We start from the raw sequence: 24060 nt of genomic DNA on the forward strand, positions 1-24060 counted from the left end.
TGCACCGCACCAAATAAGACGCACGTGTTTGTATAGTCAGGGAACACTCGTGAATATTGATGAAATCACACAGCTCGCTTACAGTATAAAACAAACACAATTGCGAACAATAAAATGCGACGCTGTTTAAAGAGGCGGACCCAGGTTACGAGGAGTATGGCATACACACCACGTGTCAAGCTTTTGCAACATCTAAAGAGACTAAATATGGAAAGTTGCCTTTGTAAGTTATCATGACAGTACCAAATGGAGAAGCCACACGAGAGAACAATTCATCGTGGGCTAAAGAATGTGTTTTAAATATTATACACAGCTTTGCAAGATAATATCGACGAGTTTTACTCGTCTAGGTGTGGGAGGTGTAGGCCTGATAAAATGCGATGTTGCTTCAGAGCCTTTCTTTCGTAATATTGCAATTTTATTCAACTCTTTCAAATGCGGCACCGTAAATTTCTACTGGGTGCTCGAACACGGCAAGCAGGTCGCGGGGCAAAATCTTTGTAACATTTTATTACCGAAACAGCGATACTAGCAATACTTGAGCTGCACTTGCTGTTTTCTAAATTGTAACCTCCTCAATCTCATCACTGTGATCAGGAAACAGAGAGGAAAAGTACAGCAGTAGTACGTAGAGAAATATTCAATTTCAAGCCCTTTAGCAATATCATCTAAACAAATTGTCAGTTCACTGTTGAATTCTCGATGGAAACAAACAGACAGCTGATCAGGGACGCAAGCTTGGCTTGGCGCTGGCTTGGCCGTTCATACAGAGCCAAAAGCCGCTGCAGCAAACTGGATTGCGGATCGTATTGAGACAAAATATTTTATACATTTTTGTTTTCTTTGTTTCATTTCTCTAATTGCTCTTGTGATGGCGTGGACCGCGCTTCGTGATCTCATGTACCGGCGCACTGTTTTTAAGTTTAGTATGGCGCACGATAATACATGATTGCGTGCTTTAATTTAAAAAGGTTCGCGAGTATGGCAGCAACACTGCAATGTCGGGAAGAGGCACGGGGAAGAGGATAGTAGTAGAACCAGTAGCAGCTGCATGCCCGGGTGGAGCGACTGATGCCCAGATGGAGGAATGTCAACCCGATGCCTTTTGTGTTGGCCGTTCTGGCAGTTCTGCCGACTTTATAGAAAGAGACGACCCCGTCGCTTGTCCTCTTCTCTTTTCCTTCGGGCATCAGCGACAACATTGACGGACGACGTGTTCGACTTCACCGTGCACGTGAGTATAGGTTGGTTTTTCATTCGAGTGAATTCTTGTTCAGATTTGCAACTTGTCGACTTCATCCTGATCACCTGTCACCGGCAATAAGTCACATACGTGTGATATTTAGGTGAAATAAATGATAATGCACATTTTCTGCTCCATTTGCGTGACTTAGCTACACCGGACATGAGGTAAAGCCTTTGTCGCCTAGCCACTAGCAGGCAAGATCGATCACTCGCATCCTTCAGTTCACGAATCAACGCGCCTGCCTTAAAATTAGTAAGCTGCTCGCAAAGAAATCTTACCGAGGCAATTTTGTTTTCTGTGAACAATGCACCGTAGATTTGTCTTGAATAACAAAAAAAAACTTGAAAAATAAATGTCGCGACCTTTTAGAAAACGCCGTGTCTAAGAGCTAGACGCGGCATTTTGTAAAAGGCTCATTAAATTCAGTATGTTTTCGTAGTTTCTGCTTGAAATTATTATTGTCTATGAATTTCATGGCCCAATCTTTTGCTTTGGCTGAAAATCTCGGCGGCAAAAACTTTGTTCAGTGTCCCTTTAAGGGCAGGTATAGATGCCATCATTTCAGTCGCAAATCTTTTTGCTAGTCGGTCGGCTGGTTAACAATAACGGTACTAACTAGAGTTCCAGATTTCATCAGCAACACATCGTCATGGCTTCATCAGATGCTGCATTATATACATCATTCTATCCTCGTTTTTAAATAGGTGTACCGTATGGTCCACTGTTACAGGAAACAAGCGAGCTCATGGACAGTGAGCCATGTGGTGCTAACTGGCAGCGAGGCTTGTGAATGGGACGCATGCGCATAGAATCGGGGTGCACCCAGTTTTGTCTGCCATTTCTCCGCCTGTACGCATGACAGCATTGGAAAGCGCATCCGTATTTTAGCTGCGCAATTTATCGAGCCCAGTGCCTCCTGCTTCAGGGATTTCCTGTGAGCACAAAAAATGCATGATTTTAATCGTTGCTGCAGTGTTTTGCAAGTTGTCACCGTAAAGCACATCATATTTTTCGCATAATGCTCGCTGCAATTAGCAAGTTTCGATGGCTCAAAATGCTGTTCAGGTCTGATGTAGCAAACATTTTAAGCTCGTCCTCGTGACCATGAAATATTGGTTTATTAAATAATGGAAGGCAGAGTTGGTATCACTTGATTTACAGTGTGAAAATGAAAAGTGCGAAGGACCGTGCCTCGCAAGTAAGCCCCGAGAGCATGAGCAGAGAAGTAGCAGATGAGGATGCTCATGCGCTGCATTTCCAAATCTCACCAGCACTAATGCTTGACGGACTGCTGGCCACACACTAGCGTGTTCTTTCTGAAACAGGACTTTGGCCCTGTAAGCAAGTTCTTGAAGGGCATAAGTAAAACGTAGAATGGGCCCCCTAAATGCACCCATCCTTGAACCATTGGGCTTATGAATTAGTGCCCTTTTCAAAATACAACTATTCTGAGCAATAAATTGTGACAGAACAGTGCACGAAGTTTAAAATTGTGAAAAAAGTCTTTAAATGTCCCCTTTATACATAGTGTTCCTGTGATGCCACTTCTGCCGTTGTCGCCGTCTCCCGCCATGCCCGGGTAACTCCCTGGGTACCTACGGCAGTTTACGTGCTGCAGTGCGGTTTGTTGGGGGCTCGTCATCTGTTGCTGTGAACGATGTGGAAGCATTGTGGTTTTTTGTTGTCTTACTTTAACGAGCTCATTGGATTAGGAAGGCCTCGCTCGTTCACTCGATACAAGACCAGATAATCAAGATGTGCGACACATATACCAGCCACGGCGTACACCGGCTGCCCGCCACAACCTATGAGGGCCTGTTATCTTGCTTTCACTACAAATTGCCTGGCCCAAAAACAAGTGAAAGCTCAAAATCTCTCGAGCCGCAATTTTAAGAGTGGATGTGCGAAGCGCAGCTGCTCCCATCGAAAACTAGTCGTGCAGAGCTAGGCAAGTTTACAAGAGATATAATATTATGAATATATTGTCACGGCCTACGCCACCAAAATAGCAATGCCCCCCCCCCCCCCAAGTGTTTTAAACAGTTCTGATGTTGAGCTTGAGCCTCTTTGATTGCAATTTGTGGAAATAGTCGAGGAAAATATTATACAAGGCAGATAGCGACTTTGCGTGGTGTGTGCCGCGGTAATGCCAGTCATTACTTTATTTTTCGCGTATGCTTTAACACACTTTTCACTTTGTATTTTGCTTTTGTTGTACGCTAATGTACAGTGGAGTCACTGAACATGATAGAGACCGTGTATAGAATTAATTGACTGATTAAAAAAAATCCTGACGCCCAACTTGAACCGATCGGCTATACTTCAAAGTGAACTAATATTGTTTCCCATTCTTTATAGTTTGTTTCAATGCAATACCAAATCTCCGCGATCACCATCACGATTTCAACCGCCTTCCTCGCCATCATGATTTTAACTGCGGACAAGTTTGTATGTACAGTATCTTGGTAAGCTATATCTATTTGCAGGTAAATACTTGGCTATGGCACTTACCCGTAATGAAGTTGCACCTGAAGATGCAAATATTGCAAAGTTTCTTCAAGTAGCTTTTGTTAATCTGCACCAGCCAAATACGCTGGTACATTTAGGAAAATCGGAATGTGCGTTCTCAATTTCAGGTTATAACTTTCAGCGAAGAAACACCCTAAGCTCTGCTCCCTCTGCGTGGACTACTAAATCAACTTGCCTCACTAGCAGCTCATAATTTCTCAAACTTGCATCGTGAGGCAAAACTAAACGGGTGCAAGCACGAGGAGACAACATGGCAGTTGTAGGCGATAGATTCGGTTGGTGCCCGGGCATGTTGGTGGCGCATTTCGGAAGTGACGAAAAGGTGCTGCGAGATGCACGTGCAGACTTTGTATAGTTGCTGTATTGGACAGCAAAGTTTTTTTCTTATCTGAGCAGTTTTACCAAAGGAAGCTTCATCATATAGCGTGATAAATGAAGCGAATCCACAGGTTGAACCACATCATAGCCTCGCTGTGCTTTTGTACTTTTTTTAGCTCACAAAATTTATTTGTACATATAAGTGACAACTTGCCAGTAATAAGGCAGCACTTGTTTCTTTACCATATGATCATCTCCGGTGTGCTGCTGCCTCAATATTTCAAATTCTAAGCATTTACACCATTGTATGCTAACTTTTCCTTCAAAGTGAGACAAGCCACATGTGTATCGTAGATCAAGAAGCATGCCAGTTTTACGTACTAGCAAGGTAAACATCAGAAATGCACAGTTGATCAAAAATACTAGTTTAATGGTGCATCTACATAGCAGAGCACCTGTGGCACCTCGGGAACAAGATAATGCCACATATGTTACAAGAGATAATTAAAAAAGACAGGGGACGTTCCGTGAACAAATAGAAACAAAAATAAAATGGCACGTGGCAGCGAGCGAAGGCGGCAAGGGGGGGGGGGGGGAGCCCGTGGGACTTCAGCGGATGAACGTAAGGTGTGTGTTTATTATGTGGAAGAAAAAAAATTCAAAATTTTGGCGACTGAAATGAGGGTGACCTAGTGAGTGCGCTCATGACAAGAGTAAACACGGTTATTATTTTTTTTTTCAAATCTCTTTTGAAAGCCACTAAAAATCTGTATGTGGTGCAGCCTAACAGAAGGTCCGTGAAGGCAAATTATGAATTCGTCGTTGTACAAAGGCCTATTTTTTTTTCATGCGCACCATTCCCGCCGCGGTGGTCCAGTGGCTAAGGTACTCGGCTGCTGACCCGCAGGGCGCGGGTTCGAATCCCGGCTGCGGCGGCTGCATATCCGATGGAGGCGGGAATGTTGTAGGCCCGTGTGCTCAGATTTAGGATCACGTTAAAGAACCCCAGGTGGTCTAAATTTCCGGAGCCCTCCACTGCGGCGTCTATCATAATCATATAGTGGTTTTGGGACGTTAAACCCCACATATCAATCAATCAATCATGCGCACCATAAATAGTGCTCAAAATTTAATTGCATATGTTGTTTTCATCCTCGCTGTATTACGTGCTGTTTATGATGTAAAAAAAAAAGTAGCACGCTGAAGTGGTGCTGCTTTTGGGCAACAGTTGAAAATCGCGGGGTGCATGAATGCGAAATACTGCCGCTTACACTCAAATCATTCTTGTGGTCACCTCCCACTGTTTGCAGCATGTGTTGTGTATACACAGCTGCATATTTCCTAGCTAGAAAAATTTGATTTTAGGTGTTTCACGCCATTTTCCATGTAACTATTCCACAATTGCACACACTGATCAGCAGGCTTTCAATTGCGGTGAAGGACACAGGTGCCATAAAATTCATAGTCGATTCTTTCAAGAAACCGTATGTAAAGGCTGAAGCTTCATGCGTACATACACACACACATACCATATTGTTTTTTGTACTTTATGAAAGCTGCGAAGGTCTCATGTGCCTCCAAGCGTAACCTGTCTTATTTATTCTCCATCACCGCAAAAGTTTTGTGAGTTTCAAATAAAAGTACTTTGCGCATGGCCACTTTTGGGTAATTTTTTTGTGTAGGTGTTATTTGAGCAGCCTACAGTGTTTACTTTATAAGCCTGTATGTATATGTTGCATTATAAGGATGCAGAATGTGTGTAGCTGTACAATATAGATGAAGTGTAAAAATTAAGTGTGTCTATTGTAGTGTTCTTGCAACCAATCTTACCCCCGTATTCTAGAACGTCCCTCCACTCAACGCTTCACCTTCACTTGAGATGGCTGATGGGAGCGCCGTCTCTAAGCAGAGAAAATTGCTGCATGTCAGCAATAATCTGCTGTGATTCTTGAGTAGTGCAGCGTCGCTTTCAAACGAGCAGCGGCACAGTGCTCAACTCTGTCAAGTGAAGGGTGAAAGTCCAGTCGGGTAGCGTTTATGAATATGGGGGTTAGTTTTGTTGTCTTGTTAACCTGCCATTAACACTGGATTGATGCTACTTTGCTCTAGCTGTACAGTGCTCTCCAAGGCTCAAGGAAGCACCGCACGGGGAAGGCTCGGAGCAAACCATGCGTGAGTTTCCTTTCATTGTTACACTATGCACGTATTAAGTGATAGACTTTAATGTATGCTATTTGTATTGTGCAAGTTTTTGGGGACATACAACTTCCAACACTTATATGTTCTGACGAAAATCACGCAAGAATGAGAAAAGCTTGTGCAAAAATTATGCAAGAGTGTAAGAAGCTTTTGCAGAAGTCTGTGAAATGAAGTTTTGAAATTTCGTGGCAATGTGTCATTGTACAGTGGTCAACAGTCTTGCTCAGCATGCTTGACTGCAGGGCTCCCGGCTGCACAGGCGCATCTACGGAGTGCCTGATGCATGATGGGCCAAATTTCAGCCTGCACACTGGTGCCTCTTATCCCCGTTTGTCTGTTACATCAGTGTCTCTTAAAAAGGGGATCAACTGTGCTACCTTTTTTTTCGAATGTAATGAGTTCTTTTTCCAGAATATTGTTATTTTAAGGTAGAGCCTCACATTTCTATCAAATACTGAAGATTCTATTTTTCCTTTTAGATGCTATGAAGTCACTCCTTGTGTTACAATAGAGTGAACACTGTTATGAGAAAAGCTACTTTATGGAGTTAACTCACTCCATATTGACTTAACACACAGAATTGGTGAAAACTACACTCCATTCCAGCTGCATTAGGAATAATATTCATTTGCATACTTCTGTTTCTTTTGTTTGTTTGTTGGCTGAAGGTTTGGAGTATAGGGTGGCCAGAGGGCACTGTGTAGTCTTTCTTCATCTTCCCAATTTTGTGAACATCAATTGATAGCCGTATGGGAAGCAGCCAGCATGCTGAAACAGCGGTGCAAGCATGCAAGATGTTCACCATTGCATGCAGTCAGTTGCTGTGAGCAACCTACTGCATACAATTAACTGCGAGTGGTGAACTAACGCTGCACTATGTGTGCCTCCTGGAAAGCTGCAATGGTAAAGTGCCACAATCGTATAGTAACATGGATAACATCGCAATTTGTTTGTTGAATAATTTTGCAACAGAATCAATGGAGTTTTGGATAAATTTGTGCATCTGCCTGGTTCATCAAAGCTACAGAGTCAAATGCGGTATATACTCGCGTATTATGTGTACTTTTTTTGTCAATCCGGTCATGTGCGAAGCTAGTAGGAATCGCTGGCCTAAAAGCTCAACTGGGAATATATGTTGCAGGCGCTGTCACAGCTGTTTCAAAGCGGATTGTCATTTGTTTGCTAAGCCTGTTCAAATGCCCCCATTTTCTTGAAGTTCTTCCGAACAGTGCTCACAAAAACCAGTTCCCACGACAGGGTTATACCAGAGAACATAAGTACTCTCCAATAATTGTCGGGAACCCAACGTAAAGTAAGATGCAGACAAGGAAGCGCGATGCCAACACAGTGCTGTGTGTGTCGCCCTTCATTTGTGTGTGTGTCCATTCCTTGTCACAGTCTTCTATTGCGTTGTGTTCCCTCCGATATCTAACCAACACACCCAAGCTTATATGCTAAGTCTTATTCAACGCACTCTTCTGCTGGCTCCCATACTGAATATTGCATGTCGAAGAACTCCACGCTGATGTGCTTAGCGGTAGCACGGTTTCAGTTTTCTTCGGTAAGCTTTATAACAGCAATCTGCCTCGTATATAATTATTGTAGCCTATCACAAGGAATGGTAAAAACGCAATGGCCAGATGGCGAAACCGAAAAAAAAAATGAGTGCGAAAACCTGCCTCATCTAGTTGATGTGACAGGTCCTTGCACGCGTTCAACATCTGTGCTGTGTCTCGGGAATACATTCTTGCCGTGGAAGAGGTGGGAAGATAGGAGGCAAACCTTTAGGCATTTCGGACTACACATAAACAGGTTTCAGTTTTCAAGTTCGATATTCTAGGGAAAGCATAAAAGTTCATGGAAGAAGGGACCTTGCAATCAGTCCATTGTGTAAGACTGCACTCGCCTACTTGACAAGAGATGTGCCTGACCAGAGCATCATGAAGTCAAATGTGTCTGTGTGTGTGCTGGCAAGGTGGCTCGGGCTGGTTGGGGAGGGCAAAGTATGCGAGCAAAAAGTTTCTTGTAGTAAAGCAGGCTGGCTAATTATACTGGTGAGCAAATTATGTGAGGATGCAAATTGTGCGAGTAAATATGGTATGTACTCTTGTATGTTTCAGCTCTATTGCTACGGATCCTGCGGATCCAACTTGGCATCCGGCAGCAACAAAGAGAGGTTCTGCAGGAGGTGCGACAGCTGAAGCACAAGGTACGGCTCTTGTCCGTGCCTCAGCACGCCCAGCCAGCACAGCGCCCCTCTGACCTTCCCCGGCTGCCTGCTTGTACAATTGGAGAAGTGGAGGCAGCAGAGGCAGCTGTGCAGAGTAAAGCTGTGGCTGCGGCTTTGGTGTATATTTCTTGATTTTTAATATGCCTATGTAACATGCAGAAATTTAGTACTGCTTTAAGATACTGTGTTTCGGGAAACAAACTAGTCAGGTTATCTCATGAGCCACTGTACTACAGTCGAATATGAATAATTTGTACTCAAAGAGGCCAGAAAATTTGTTCAAATTAATGAAAGTTACCGTAATTACTTGAATCTAACACGCACCTTTTTTCCGGTTAAGAGAGTTCATAAATCGCATGTGCGTTAGAATCGAGTACGAAAAAAAAAAGAATATGGTCATTCTATTGCCATCGCCACTTACAAAATGGCCGCCCCCTATGTGCGTCGGCATGGCGCGTCGGTCATTTCTGCCTATGTGTTTCCCATGCGCGGCACTTCATACGTGTGCTGAGGAGTTCGTCATCTTGTAGTACATTAGCATCGACGGCATGGTAGGGCCGACTCAAAAACTCGACGAGTGCACCACAATGCTGCTTCTAAAAGAAAAGTCGTCGCGTGTGCCGAAACGGACAGAAATCGGGCCGCATCGCGGTCATTCGGAGTTTCCGAAACGTGCATGCGGGACTGGCGGAAACAAAAGCAGAATATTGTCGACAGCAAAGATTCACGCAAAGGCTTCAGTGGACCACAGCAGGGTCGGTTTCCACAAATTGAAGAGCTGCTCGGCGAGTATGTGATTAAGCAGTGAGCGGCACAGCGGCCCGTGACGACAGAACTGCTCCAAGTGCAGGCTATGCAGTTAGCCTTAGAAAAAGGGCTAATGCAGAGCCATTTTAAAGCGAGCAGGTGCTGGCTAACGAACTTTATGAAGAGAAAAGGCTTTTCCCTCTGAAGGCGAACGGGCATATGCCGGAAGTTGCCGGAGGAGTACGAAGAAAAGCTTCAGAGTCTTCAGAGGTTCCTCCTAAACTTGCGGCACAACAACGGCTACCTGCTTGGGCAAATCGGGAATGCCGATCACACGCCTCTTTACTTCTACATGCCTGGCACCACAACCGTCTAAGAGAAGGGGGCGAAGCATGTTTGTGTACTGACATCGGGCCACGGTAAAACTAGAGCGACAGCAATGCTCTGTTGCACGTCAGATAGGCATAAGCTTCCCCCGTACTTCATATTTAAACGGAAGATGCTCTCAAAAAGAGTCGTTTTCGCGAGTGGTGTGATCAAGCGGGCCAACGAGAAAAAAGGGTGCGCGTTGCAACCGATGTCTTAGTTTTTTTTTTTTTTGTCGTGGAAACCGGGCGCGCGTTACAATCGAGGGCGCGGTAGAATAGAGTAAATACGGTAAACGAGCGGAGGGCTCACCATGCAGTGATGCATGTGCATGGAGAAGTTTTATTCACAAATTACAGGACATCCGTCATTAATTAAAGTAGTCAATACATGTCTGTAAACGTTGGCCTTGCAACGAGTCAACAAGTTTTGCGTGCAGTTTGCAAAGCATTTGTACTTCGGCTTCAGTATTCTCCTGGCAAAATAAGTTGCGCGCGGCAATGTCCAGTGCTGACACTCTTCGAAGACAACTGTGTTTCCACTGTTACCATCTGCGCTGCAGCCGGAGCGTGGCCAGTACATGATGAGAATGGAGGAGCGTCTCCACCCGGAGAAAAGCAGATCGGCATTCGAGAGAGAAACACTCCGCGGCAGCTTTTTTTTTTTTTCTCTCTTCATGCGCGGTGTTGAAAGGAGAAGAGTCTCTACATAGCAGGAACGAAAAACAGGGAAGCGTGACACCGGCGCGTTGCAGATCGGCATAAGAGAGCCTACTCTCTGCGACAGCTTTTTTTCCCCTCTTTCTCTTCATGCGCAGTGTTAAGAGGAGAAGGGTCTCTACATGGCAGGGACGGAAAAAGCCGAAGCGGGGCACAGGAATGTCGCAGATTGGCATTTGGCAAACATTCCACCGCAGTCTTTTCTTTCCTTTTCTTCATTTTCTTCTTCAAGCACAGCGATGAGGTGTCTGAAGTGCCACCGCAGGATTGGGCGGGGTGCTGAGAGCATTTTCGGAGCGCGGTATAGCTTTGATAGGACCCCAGCGTCAGTTCGAATTAAGTGTGTTGGAATTAATGAGATTCGACTGTATTTACTATAGTCTGTGAAGTCCGAGTGAACTGTCCTAAGCTAGCAGACGATGTAGGCGGCATCGTGTTTTTGATGGGCAGTGACTAGCAATAGCCTGCTTAAAACAGACATTCAGTAATTTTGTTCATGTATCAGCCTATTTTGTGTCCGCTGCGGCTCTCTCTACTTCGAGCTACAGTTCACCCTGCCTTGTGTTAGCCGATTTCTTACTTTTTTAAAAATCTAACATGCACCCAATTTCGCAGTGTGAAGAAAAATGCACCTTTGTTTATTGTGATGAGATTTCTATAGTGACATGCCTCTTTGTTGGCTATCACAGAAAAATATAAACAGCAAATGGTGCGACCATCTAGTGCGACCTTTATTTTTCTATCAGTTTCATCTATGACCAAGATTTGGTCTCTCTAAGGTTGCCTCTTAGTACGCCTTGATCATGTTCATTTATCTTGTTGTGCTCTGCTTACAATGCATTGATTAAAAACATGTCCAAGCTTCTTTTTGAATTCCACATATTTTATCGTTTTTCACCTGTAGAAGCTACTCCTGGTCAACATTCAGGCAAAGACATTGTAACCTCGAAGAAACGTGTATTGGAATTTGAGCACTGTACAATGTAATTATACTATTTCATAGCTAGAATCAATATTTATTAAGGGTTATAACAGTGTTGTATTTGATTTCATAACAGCGAAACTGCATTCAGAGAAGGACTCTGAAAGGTTCTCACACTGAGTGTGAGAGGGCTGACGTGGAAACCATTTTAGGTCAAGTGAGTTGAAGTTAGCGTAAAAAAACAATGAAATGTTGTGATGCCCAAAAATTCAAGTTGTTGTTTTTAGTGTCCTCTTCTTGCAGATTTTTATCATGAAAACATTTCGATGTGTTGTTGCATTTACCCCATCTATGCTTGCATTTTTTTACAGCGCAAGCACCTCCTGCAGATTGGGGGACGTGGCCTCCGAGAAATTGGTGTGAATGCCATGAAGGCTGTATTGGCACATGATGTGCAAGTGCTGTACAGCCTTCATGGCAGAAAAGGGAAAAGGGCCTTTGTGAACCTGAGGCTCTGTAGATTAGTGACAGGTTAGACTTGTTCATTGTTTTATGTGTGTGTACCCTTGTGTATTCTCTGTACTGCAGTGCTTCATGTGTACTATGGTATTTCTGTTCTTGTATGCAGATGTCATCTGCCAAAAAGCAGGGTGCGACTAGGCGGAGGCCCTCAACTTTATTAAGAGGTGGCTGCCAGGGTCTGGTGATCGCTGTGGGGGCAGTAAGCGGCGCTTCAGAGAAGCATTTGTTGTGGAGCAGCCCGATGATCCCCACTTTCAGAGTGCAGATTATCGGCTGCTCGCGGCAGCTGGCTTCCTGCCCAGCCACAGCAGCCAGGGCCTTGACAGCACCACTGTCACTGTGCCCCCAACGCAACCTGACCTGCAGTAGAGCGGGCCTTTTTTAGTTGTGTATATATATTTTTCAATGTATACATTTTTTGTTGTACCAAATAAATAAAAAAAACAAAGAATAAACAATCTGCAGACTGTCGGTGGTGCACTGTTCGGCTAGCTTATGCTGATTCGGAAGCACCATCACCATGTTTTAGTTACAAAAAAAAAGCTCTAAACTATGAATATTCTCGATTACCATATGGGGGACATATGTGGGGATTGCAAGTGGGGGACATACGCTTTCAACATTTACTTCCTAACGACTTTTTTCGATCTGCTGTACCAAATACCAGTACCAAATAAAGCACTCGCTATTGCAAAAGATAAATTGGTAAAAAAATAAACTACACTTCTAGTGTTAGCAAAGGGAATGAGGTATAAAAGATGAAATAGATCGAGTAACTGCTTTCAGTTCTCAGCATTCAATTTTCTGTTGCCCCAAGTATACAGGGCTGCAAAGCTACAAGAGCGGGTCATCGAGGCATATTGTTTAAATCTTCCAGTAAGAAAAATTCCCTACTAATAATGGTTACATAATGGCAAGCCAATCAGTAGCCAATATTCGTCGTGCAGGAAACATCGGTGTAATAACGGCATTTGATTGGCTGCAATGTGGCCCTGGATTGGTCCAATGTCGGTCGTACATCCGTAGCCAATATTCGTCGTGCAGCAAACATCGGCGTAAAAATGGCATGTGATTGGCTGAAATATGGCCCAATGTTGGCCGAACATTGGCAGCTTTGTCGGCAATATGATGGGCCTTCGTAGGCCCAATGTTGGTTGCATACTGGCTAAAACATCGGCAAAACGTCGGCCCATCATTGGCTTGAACGTCGGCCCGACATTGGAAGAAGTTGCACTTCCGACGTCGGCCCGACGTCGGTGCCGATGTTAGCCGATGTTGGTCCAAGATTGGTCCAACGGCGGCGTGCTGCCTGGGAATCTTCCGGTTAAAAGCCTTGCACAGCATCATTATCGATGTTTTCTTGGTTAAACATACTATGCCTAGATACTGAGAGCTTATTAGCATCATAAGAGTATTTATGCTGCGGAACTTTCTCTTCTGAATATTCCTGTGAGGAGGAACTTTTTTGTCCGTGTCCCTTTTGGCAAAGGTGACAGGAATGGCTGTATTTTTTCGGCAGCTTGCAGAGGAATTTTACTCCAAACTACAAAAACTAAAATAGCTTAGTCATAAACAGTAATGAAACAAGGAGTCACGGGTGTTGGAACAGTAAAACAGAATATTGTGTAAACTATGCGTGCTGACGCGCCTTCCGTCATATATTTCTGGCTATGAATGCTAACTAATCATGACCTTTTGTGCACTCAGGACAACAATTTGTGAGATAATTTCCAACTGACTGTTGTAACTGCATAAAGACAGCATGTTTTACGCTATATGAAAACAAATACTGCTTGCGAACTAAAATGTGCAGAGTATTTTTACTTTATGTAGTGCGACACCACACAGTAGTTATGCAATATTTGCATCTGACTTGATAACCGCTCTATCGATGTGCTGGTAGCTGATTTTACTACTCTCAGTGTCCCAAGTGCAAAGTTTGTCACACGCAGCATTTGAAACAGGCAATTAGTAATCAAATATAAACAGCATAAAGGACCTCGAACTCATTTATAGGCGTCGGATTTTAACATTGATTATCATGCACGTTGTGCCACTGTCTTTCTCTGAGTATTGCGCCGAAGCATATCACCAGTGATATATTTTCACGAATGATATGCTTATGCCATACATAATGTACCAGTAATGAAGCTGTATGCTCATGCTGAGAATAAAACAAAGAGGAACGCTTCCGCTACGTGGAAGAAGGATCAAGGAAGCGCAGGGGACTCACCGAGAATGCGGAATAACGTTTGCCTTTCGCAAGTACGTGAAATTTCCAGGGTCTTTAATAAGCCAAGGATACTCTCTCTTTGCTGGGTCCGGCTCCACATTTCTCTGGATTGGCCACTTATATTAGGGCAGACTGAAACAGGTTAATGACGCGCGATATTGCCGCAGCGATGCGTTCGTACGCGCACGCGCAATGGGAAACGAATTGAGCCAGTGCTTCTGCAAACTGACTACACTCAGCCGGCGTTCTGTCTTCCCATAATGCTTTGCAGCAGCCGTAAGTGGCGCGCACCAATTTCTGGAAAGGTCCATTGAGATTTCACCGACAACACGTCTGCGTAGGGCCTCTTCCTAAAGCAATTACAAGACCTGGCATGAATCTGTTGAACAATACCCGACTGCCACTCAGAATATTGCGTTCGGTTCCTATTGGGACCCTGATTTCGATTCTTTGCCGGTGCCGGAGGAGAGCAGTTTAGGGGCCCGCCTTGTCATTGGTAAATACAACTGATGTGGCGTAACCCCCCCCCCCCCTTTCCCCAGCTAAGCGCTTCATACAAGTCATAAAAAGGCTAGCAATGCTGAAAGCCAAGGTAAAATAAACAAGATGTCACATTAAAACAAATAAGCAAGAACGTGAAATGGGTAAATATTTCGCAAACATGGGACTGACTCCGGCGCGGTGAGAGAGAGAGCATCAGTGCCTCGCCAATCGGGAGAATGCTCCTTCCTCTGCGCGCGCACTGTGCCGTCACATGGGCACATCGGATACAAAAATAATCTGTCGGAACTCAATGCTGACGAGTAGTATTGTATCTTCCGTGACAAGTAGAAACTCGATAGAGCACAGCAATCAGTAGCGTACATGTCATACACCCTGCCAGTCACCCTAAGAAGACTACTCGTGCCAGGTGATCCCTGCATGTTTACCGCAAACATTGACGTCATTGGCATTTTGGTAGACAATTTGTAACGAGGACTCGACGAAAGGGAATCAACGGGCATCCGTAGTACGTGGTTCTTCAGCTTCAACTTGAACTTCAACTTTCAACTTTATTTCAGACAAAGACAAATATTGTGTACATTTGTCCTAGGAGGTGTGATAAAAAGGCACGAGTGCCTGGCTGAGTGTCACATCTCCTTCTAGACACACATAACTCGAACATCAGTGACAGTTAGTTAATCAAAATTACATACAAACGATTGCCTATTTTATACATTGTTAGGCAAAACATATACAGGGTTCTATAGATATATACATTGTTTTATATACACATAGAAGAGAAAGATGTTCTAAGTATAAGTACAGCATTGACTGCAGCAAGGTAAAAAAACAGAATTATTCTTGTATCGCAATGAGGTATGAAGTCAAGTTTTTTTTCGAAGCTTTTCATGTGCATCGTTTCCTGTACCACGTTTAATACGGTAGGATGATGATTTAAGAAATCTGTTGTAGCGTAAGATTGTTTTTGCATGCCATAGCTATTTCGTATGAAACCTTTATCATATACATTTTTTCTAGTTTCGTTAGGTTTGTCCCTTCACCAGGAATTGTCAATAAGAGCTGTCCTGACATGACATTATTTTCTGGAATATTGCAATGCCTACCTTCTTTTCCGGTATGTGTTGCATGGTAATATGGTATTTGCTTTAAAGTGTGGAGTGGAGTGAGTTTGATATGGCACATTTTCAATAGCTCGCAAAATACGTTTTTGTAGAATATGCACCTTTCTACAATTACTTGTTGTTGTTGTTCCCCACACAATAAGGCAGTATTGTGAATGCGAATCAATTATTGCATAATATAGCTGAATATTTAACCAACGGGGCAAAAGTTGCTTTGCTCTACTTATAATACCTACTGAAGGTGATATGCGTCTGGTGAGGTTATCGACCTGAGGAGACCAGCTGAGGTTTTCTTCGAAAAGAACACCGAGAAAATAATGTATTCTTACACGCTCGATGTTATCCTCATTAAATTTTAAGTGTACGTCACCCTGTTAGTCTTATTACGGGAGCGAAAAATTATATAGTTAGGTTTTTTTGGTATTCAAGTTTATTTACATTTAGCCAATCAGCCAAATTTTTGAGCCATTTATTCGCCAGCAATTGAATCATATGTAGAGGCTCTCCTGAAAAAAATACATTAGTGTCGTCGGCGTAAAGAATTATAACTGGCGTCAACGCAATATTCACTATATCAAGTATATTTAATAAGAAAACAAGTGGTCCAAGGATGGAACCCTGAGAAACACCGTATTTAATTTCCCCCAGAACTGATTTTGAATTATTGGTGTCTGTGTAGTGGTAGCGGTTTCTCAAATAACAATCTATAAGGTCGAGAGCAAGTCCCCTAACGCCATATTCGCTTAACTTCAATAAGATATCATGCTTATTAGAATCAAATGCCTTTTTAAAATCAATAAATATCCTTAGAGTATACTTTTTGTCTTCAAATTTTTGAATTATCTTTCTTTGATATCTAAAAGAGCTATTTCACTACTTTCTTTTTCTGAAAGCCGTATTGTTGCCAGTAAGTACATCATTTATAGTGCAGAAATGTACAACTCTTACATAAATAATTTGTTTAAAAACTTTTAAAAATAGTGGTAATACCGAGATTAGCCTGTAGTTGTTCACATCATTTTTGCCACCTCCCTTATATATAACTGTTAATCTAGCGATTTTTGTTTACCAGGAAACATGCCTGTAGCCGAAATGAGGTTGCACTTGTGTGATAGAAGATTGCTTATACTGTTGACAACTGCTTTTATCGGCTCGGCTTTTATCTCGTCTTCGCCACATGCAGATGCATTCTTTAACTTTAGTATTTGGGATTTAATTTCATACTCTGTGGGTTGCTCCATAAAAAGAGACTTTAAAAAGCTATGCGCAATGAATGACCTGTACTTATGCCTGTCATGATTATCACGTACCGATGCTCCACATTTTTAAAATTGTTCATTAAACCTATTAGCCAAAGATATACCGGTATAGGTTGTATCACTGTCTACAATTTCAGAGACGCTGATTTGTTTTTTTTTTGTGGTTGTGGGCTTTTTGATGTTTGCCACGCACGTTTCGGGTCATTGAGAATGTTTTCGAACTATCTTTCGTAGTAACAGTTTCTTGCTTCTTTGATCTCACAGCCTAGTTTGTTTCTAATTTTCTTACAATCAGTTAGGAGATGAGGTTGTCCAGTTTTAATGAATTGACTAAAAAGCCTCTCTCGTTCCTTCATTCTCTTTAAAAGCAACGTAGTAATCCAAGGTTTTCTACATTTTTGTTTTGTTTCAAGGTTGTTGAGGGAAATGCTTCATCATAAAGTTTTTAATGTAATTAATAAAATAGTTGTAAGCAATCACAGGATTCATTAATTGATACAGATGAGACCATGATGTTTCACTAACAGACGTTTGAAAAGCAGCAATGTTGCTTTTGTTAATCTTTCTAAAATTGAAAGCTTTATTGGGATGCATTCTGTTTGTCATTGAATAAGGTTTGAAAAAGACAAAAATTGGAATGTCATCACTTACTTCAGATAGCAAAACACCAGCTGCTATGACATTCGTTTGTCAGATATAGCATAAGTCATTGAGAGTTTCGGAGACATCTGTTACTCTCGCCAGTACATCAATTACATTTTCAAGGCCATGAGAGAGAATTAGATCAAGAAAAACTTGTTTGTTGCGTTCTACTGACAGCATATTGATGTTGACATCACCCGTAATAACAATAGCCCGACCAAGGTGAAAAAAAAATATGCAGCATAAGGTCTAAAAAGTTAAAAAAGCATCTATGGCACCAAAGGGTGGCCTGTAAATTAGCCTAAATACAGTATGGTGGCACTTGAGCATGAGAGATTCATAGGGGGGGTTAACGACTTAAAAGTTCTGTCACAGCTTCAGAATGTAAGTCATCATTTATATAAAATGTTACCCCACCTTCTCGTTTTTCTTTTCTGGATACGGTTGTACATCTGTATCCTTGGAAGTTTACTTTATATTCGTTGGCGAACCTTGTTTCAGAAAATGCTAAAATGTCAAAGTTGTATTATAAATCATCAAGAAGCATGCAAACGCGTTCTTCCTTACTTTTTAACCTTTGCGCATTTAAATGCAGAATAGGCAAATCGTTTCTAGAGCATGATACGGTGGAAGCTTTAAAAGCGTCCTTATCATAATGTTTATTGAGATTTCCCATTCTTATACGTCACGTGCAATGACAAGCTGCATGCATCAGAGGCCTATTTTAACTTTTCGAGGTCATCCATCGTAATAATACGCATTACACGATCAAGTGGGCTACGGCGAAGAAATATTCTACCACTGTTATGCCACACAAGCTGATATTTTTGTTCGACTGTTCTGGTTTTCATCTTCCAGAAAAGGTGTTTATTTTGCGCTGTTAGGTTTACAATGAGAAATATTTTGTATTTAGTTTTTCTCAGTTCACTTTTCTTCTCTATCCAACTGTCCCTAAACTTTTGCAAAAAAAAATCTAACCAAAATTGGCGTAACTGTGTCTGTTTTGCTTGCTTTACTTGTTTTGCTCTTGCATGCAAGTTGATGAACAGCTTCCACATCCTGGTCAGAAAGATGTGGAACGTCAAGGTCGTCACCTAGTCCATTAGGTTTGTCCAGCGAATTCTCTCTTTCATGCTGGGGGATACCGTGTATTTCTAAATTTAGTCCTTGGCTGTACAGATCCAAGTCGTTAAGCTCTTGTTTCAGCTTTCCAATTTCAAAATCGTTTACTTTGACTTCAAGTTATTCCACGCGTTTTTTTGTTGTCCTTTAATATCGGCATTCGGCTGTTTCATTTGCGAAATGACTTCATCATATTTATTAGCCATCTCCTGCACTGCTTGTTCAGCGCTGTCAACGAGCACCTCAATTTCATCTAGCGCGTCTACTTTCACTTTCATTTCAAGAAGCACAGCAAGCTTGCGGTGCATTTCTTTAATTTCAAGAGAAAGGTCCACTTCAGTTTCATCGCTGAAATTTGTTGTGTTATGGCTTCCTTGAGCCTTTGTGGTTTTGAACGTAGTGCATTTTCATGTTTCTAGAGTGGCGCCTGTCTTTTTCCGATACGCGGATAGTGGTACCCCGGAACAATTTCCAACATGGTAATGAAAGTTGCATTTATTTGTTTATTTATTTATTTACCCTCAGGGTCTACAGACATCACAGAGGGCAGTGGTAAAAACAACAAAACAAGTTTGTAAGTAGAAGAGGCAATGCAATGTTTTTAGTTATACAACAGCAGATTGAAACAAAACAAAAGAAAGAAAGAAATGAGAAATATCAGAATGGCATATAAGAAAATAGAAAGATATATACTTATAAAAGACAAAAATAACGTTTCTAAGTATACAATGAGGATTGTTACACTTCAGTGCAACAGGCACAACAAATACAACAGGTAACAGTGAAATCTTATTTTTAAAATTGTATAAGGTGAAATACTACGACCAGGAATTCAAAGAATTGGTTAATACAGTCACAAATGCGTCACGATCTGAAATTGTTACAAACAATTCAGGAAGGCAATTCCAATCGCGTGAAGTGCGTGGTACATATGATTGTCAAAATGAATCTGTTTGAGACGATGGGATGCCAACTTTATGAGCGTGACCTAAACGACGAGAAACGTAATGCGGCGGAAGGATTAGTAAAGCACGGAAGTATGATTTGTGATATATTTTATGGAAAAGGGTTAAGCGGATCGTAGTACGATGAGAAGCAAGTGAAGGTAATTCAAGGGTATATTTCATTAGTAGGATGCTCGTGTTTCGATCGTAATTAGCTGTTAAGAAGTGAACACAGTTATTTTGTACCAGTTCTCATGAATGCACCAAATTATGGTGGTATGGATCCCAAACAGATGCGGCATATTCAAGTTTAGTACAAACTAATGTTTTATACAACATCAGCTTGACAGAAGAAGGTGATTTGATGAAGTTACGACCAAGATGTCCGAGCATGCGATTAGCGTTACAAACAACATAGGTAATTTGAGTATTCCATGTTAGGTTGTTACTGATATGAACTCCGAGGTACCTGTGTGGGGTGACACTGTCTAATTATGTGCTATGGAAGTTATAAGTACGTAAAGTGGTGATCCTTCTTGACACACGCACGAATTTACATTTTTTACTGTTTAATTCCATGAGCCATGTATTACACCAGTTAAGGACAGCTGTGAGGTCAGATTGAAGAAGGGTGACGTCGTTTGGTCCAGTTATTTCACGAATAATTACGCTATCATTAGCGAAAAATGAACATATGAGGTGACGCAAGATGGCAGACCGTTAATATAGATTAGAAAAAAAAAGCGGACCAAGAACGGAGCCCTGTGGTACACCAGAATGTACTGCACATTCCGCGGAATTGATTCCATTAGCCAAAACTAATTGTGAGCGGTTAGTAAGAAAACTTTCAATCCAAGTTACAAGGCAGGGGTCAAGGCTAAGTAGTCGTAATTTAAAAATGAGCAGTTTGTGGCACACCTTGTCGAAAGCTTTGAAAAAATCGAGGAAAATGCAGTCAGCGAGCAAGCTGTTGTCAATAATGGCGTTCAGTTTATGCACGAAAAGTGTTAATTGAGTTTCGCAAGAGTATTATTTGCGAAATCCATGTTGCGATTGAGTGAAAAATGAGTGTGACTAAAAATTTGCTAGGTGAGAAGCCAAAATGTGTTCTAATATTTTACATGGTATACTAGTGAGAGAAATGGGACTGTAGTTTAAGGGAGAATGCTTGTTACCCGATTTGTGGATTGGAACTACGTTCCCGACTTTTCACTCAGATGGAAGAACACCGTCGTTGAGCGCCTGTCGAAACGTTTTGGTTAGTATTATGGATGAATAACCGACAGTATTTTGGAGGAATTTGACGTTTATTTGATCGCTACCCGGTGCCGAGGATGGTTTCAGTGACTTAATGCTTGCGACACCATCGTAGATAAGAATGACAGGAAACATATGATCGTGGTGATATGGTTGCACACGGGGAGCGTTGGTGGTATTGGGTAAACAATTTTTTTTGAAAAAAAACATCATTAGGCATGTTTGAGCATTGGTCGGTTGATATAGCGTTACCGCTAAATTATTAGGTACTATAATGATCAATAAGTACTACATTCACAGCAAATCAAGTACTGGTCTTCGCTATGAAATGATTTGTGACAGGAAAGACCAGTATCTGGCATTGTCACAGCACAGGAGACACTCAACAGGCGTTACTCAGCAGTAGCGGCAACCACAGGCTTAATGATAACTTAGTATACAATATGTAAACTAACCTGTAAAACACGAAGAAATCTTTCAGCGCTGGGCCATAAGAGCACGTCGCCGCTGCTGCTGAGTAAGTGTGGTCTATTCCCTCGATGTCAGGCTCCTTTTGCAGGCGTTTGGCGGCGACGTAGGGGTCATGTGGTTGGGCATAATCTTCACGGTAGTTTTCAGCAGTTTGGTTTCGGTCTTGATATGTTCCACTACGCGTCACTGGCGATGCAGGTAATCCTGTAAAACACGAAGAAATCTTTCAGCGCCGGGCCATAAGAGCACGTCACCACTGCTGCTGAGTAAGTGTGGTCTATTCCCTCGATGTCAGGCTCCTTTTGTAGGCGTTTTGCGGTGACGTAGGGGTCACCTTGTTTGGCGTAATCTTCCCGGTAGTTTTCAGCAGTGTGGTTTTGGTCTTGATATGTAGCACTGCGCGTCAGTAGCGGTGCAGGTAATTCTGTAAAACACGAAGAAATCTTTCAGCACGAGGCCATAAGAGCACGTCACCACTGCTGCGGAGTAAGTGTGGTGCAATGAGTAGTGCACCTGTCATACACCCTGCGAATCACCCTAAGAAGACTCTCCTCGTGCCGGGTGATCCCTGCATGCTTACCGCAAACATTGACGTCATTAGCACTTTGGTAGACACTTTGTAACGAGGACTCGATGAACGGGAATTGACGGGCATCCGTGGTACGCAGTTCTTCAGTCTTCAAAGAAGTAGAGTTGACATACGTTTTATTTAACGCTCTCGCATTTTTATATTATCTGTTTTCACCGTTCCTGGGAAGATATGATCTGTAAGTTACCTGCAACGCACATACTTGTCCACTGCGGTCGATAACGTACGGCTATGTGCCACGCGTAGCTGGTGAAGAGAGTTTGACCATGAACGAGACGAAGCTTTTCACGGTATTCGCGCCATAAAGAGATGGCCATTAGCAGCAAACCCTTTTAGCCTATTACGCCAGTTTCGGTAAACTCAAAGTTTAAGATGCGATGTAAGTGTAAGTTACATCGCATCTTAAGATGCGATGTAAGTGGTTAGATAGATAGATAGATAGATAGATAGATAGATAGATAGATAGATAGATAGATAGATAGATAGATAGATAGATAGATAGATATATAGATAGATAGATAGATAGATAGATAGATAGATAGATAGATAGATAGATAGATAGATAGATAGATAGATAGATAGATAGATAGATAGATAGATAGATAGATAGATAGAAACAAACGCTCAATGTTCCTTTCGTTAGCTCAGGAATGCTTGGCATTCAACAATCATTACTGTCTATCACGGACAACGCTAATAATAATTGTTGGGCTTTAACGTCCCAAAACCACCATATGACTAAGAGACCCAATCATCAACAAAGCTAAACGCCTACTTGAATGAATGTTTACGCAACTCAGCAATCAAACTAATATATCTGGGACTACTATGCAAAATTTGACTCATCAAAGTAGCATTCTACAGGGCAAATTATGGCTCCTTTGCCAGATCATAACCGATGCGTCCACCTTCGAGTTTTACGTGCCATGAATGTTCGCAATATTGCAATGGTGCTCGCGAGGCGTAGATCAACTACCTTGATACATAGATCAACTTCAGTGGATGGCACCGGATTACAATTGTCGTTAACACGACATGATGGCTGTATGATAGGAGTAAATATACAATTTTGATAAATTTGCTTAGCCATCATTGCAACCGGAATCGACGTTGATCGAATTCCAGGGCCTAATTAAAAAGTAATTTCGAGACCTAGCATCGCCCTAAGGTAGAATATTTCACTGCTACGCAGATTGCTAGGGTTACATTGGTGTTGCGATCCTGACATTTATTCTTTGCAATCACCCGGTCAGTTCTGCCGATGTCAGGCTTTTCTTAACGCTCACGCGTTAAAAGTACCCATACGTGTCTTTGGTGTTCCTAGCTAGATATAAAGTGTCTATAATCTGTTACACATACCCACCCACAAGTATGTGCCACTGTCTGGACTATCTTGAGTAAAGTGTTTGACGATGTACGCGACGGCATCGTGTCATAACCAGAGAGACGTATTCGTCAAACCATTTTACCTTCTCATACTAATTTTGGTTTAACCCGCGTTAAGGGGTGATCACGAGAGCACCCAGAAGTAGGCGCCTAGTTTTATAGGTAGGTAAGCAGACACTGGATAGACACTCAAAGAGACACGTGGATAGACACTCAAAGTGCCCGCAATACACAAAGAAATGCTTCGCATTTATACAGCGACAAACAGAAACTATTGCACTAGCAAGTGTTTGATGCCGCCTCTTGTCTAAACGTTTTTGCGCTCATCCTTATTTAATACGGCTCACGAGTTTGCTCGAATCGTCATGTTGCACGTCGTTAAAGTTACGTTAGGTTGTCAGGCCACATGGCCTTTAGCCCTTACTCGTCTTTGTGTAAAACGAAATTGATAAACTTCAACTTCAAACATAACAACTTCCGAAACCGCTCACCAGCATTTCACTACAGCTTAGCGTCACTGCATGCCTACGTCCCGTGCACAGCGGTTTCCACAAACACGGCGTCACGTCCTATCACCAATTGTGAAAAACTATGTAGTGTGGCCGATGCCTTGAACTCGCTGAATACTGTACGGTGCCAACTGATATACCTCCAACAGGCCTTATGCTTCAAGCCAAGGTGCATTTCCGTGCGGATGGTGTGCCTTCAATCGAAGAAAAACGAGTATGTGTGAC

The 24060-nt window shown here is 42.3% G+C and overlaps 1 protein-coding gene across 2 annotated transcripts; it reads left to right on the forward strand.

Moving 5' to 3' along the window:
* The first annotated feature begins 849 nt into the window (after nucleotides 1-849).
* LOC142776720 (uncharacterized) lies at nucleotides 850-12256 on the forward strand. Of its 2 annotated transcripts, none has more exons than XM_075880912.1 (5): nucleotides 850-1234; nucleotides 6211-6265; nucleotides 8413-8501; nucleotides 11648-11807; nucleotides 11905-12256. In XM_075880912.1, the coding sequence occupies exons 1-5, from the start codon at nucleotides 1088-1090 to the stop codon at nucleotides 11934-11936; spliced, it is 483 nt and encodes a 160-aa protein (XP_075737027.1). In that variant the 5' UTR covers nucleotides 850-1087; the 3' UTR covers nucleotides 11937-12256. The 2 variants fall into 2 exon arrangements, with proteins under 2 accessions (XP_075737027.1, XP_075737029.1); XM_075880914.1 differs by having other exon boundaries at nucleotides 1098-1234; nucleotides 6203-6265.
* Nucleotides 12257-24060: the final 11804 nt, after the last annotated feature.

Source organism: Rhipicephalus microplus, chromosome X (assembly GCF_043290135.1).
Source record: "Rhipicephalus microplus isolate Deutch F79 chromosome X, USDA_Rmic, whole genome shotgun sequence".
Lineage (NCBI taxonomy): Eukaryota > Metazoa > Arthropoda > Arachnida > Ixodida > Ixodidae > Rhipicephalus > Rhipicephalus microplus.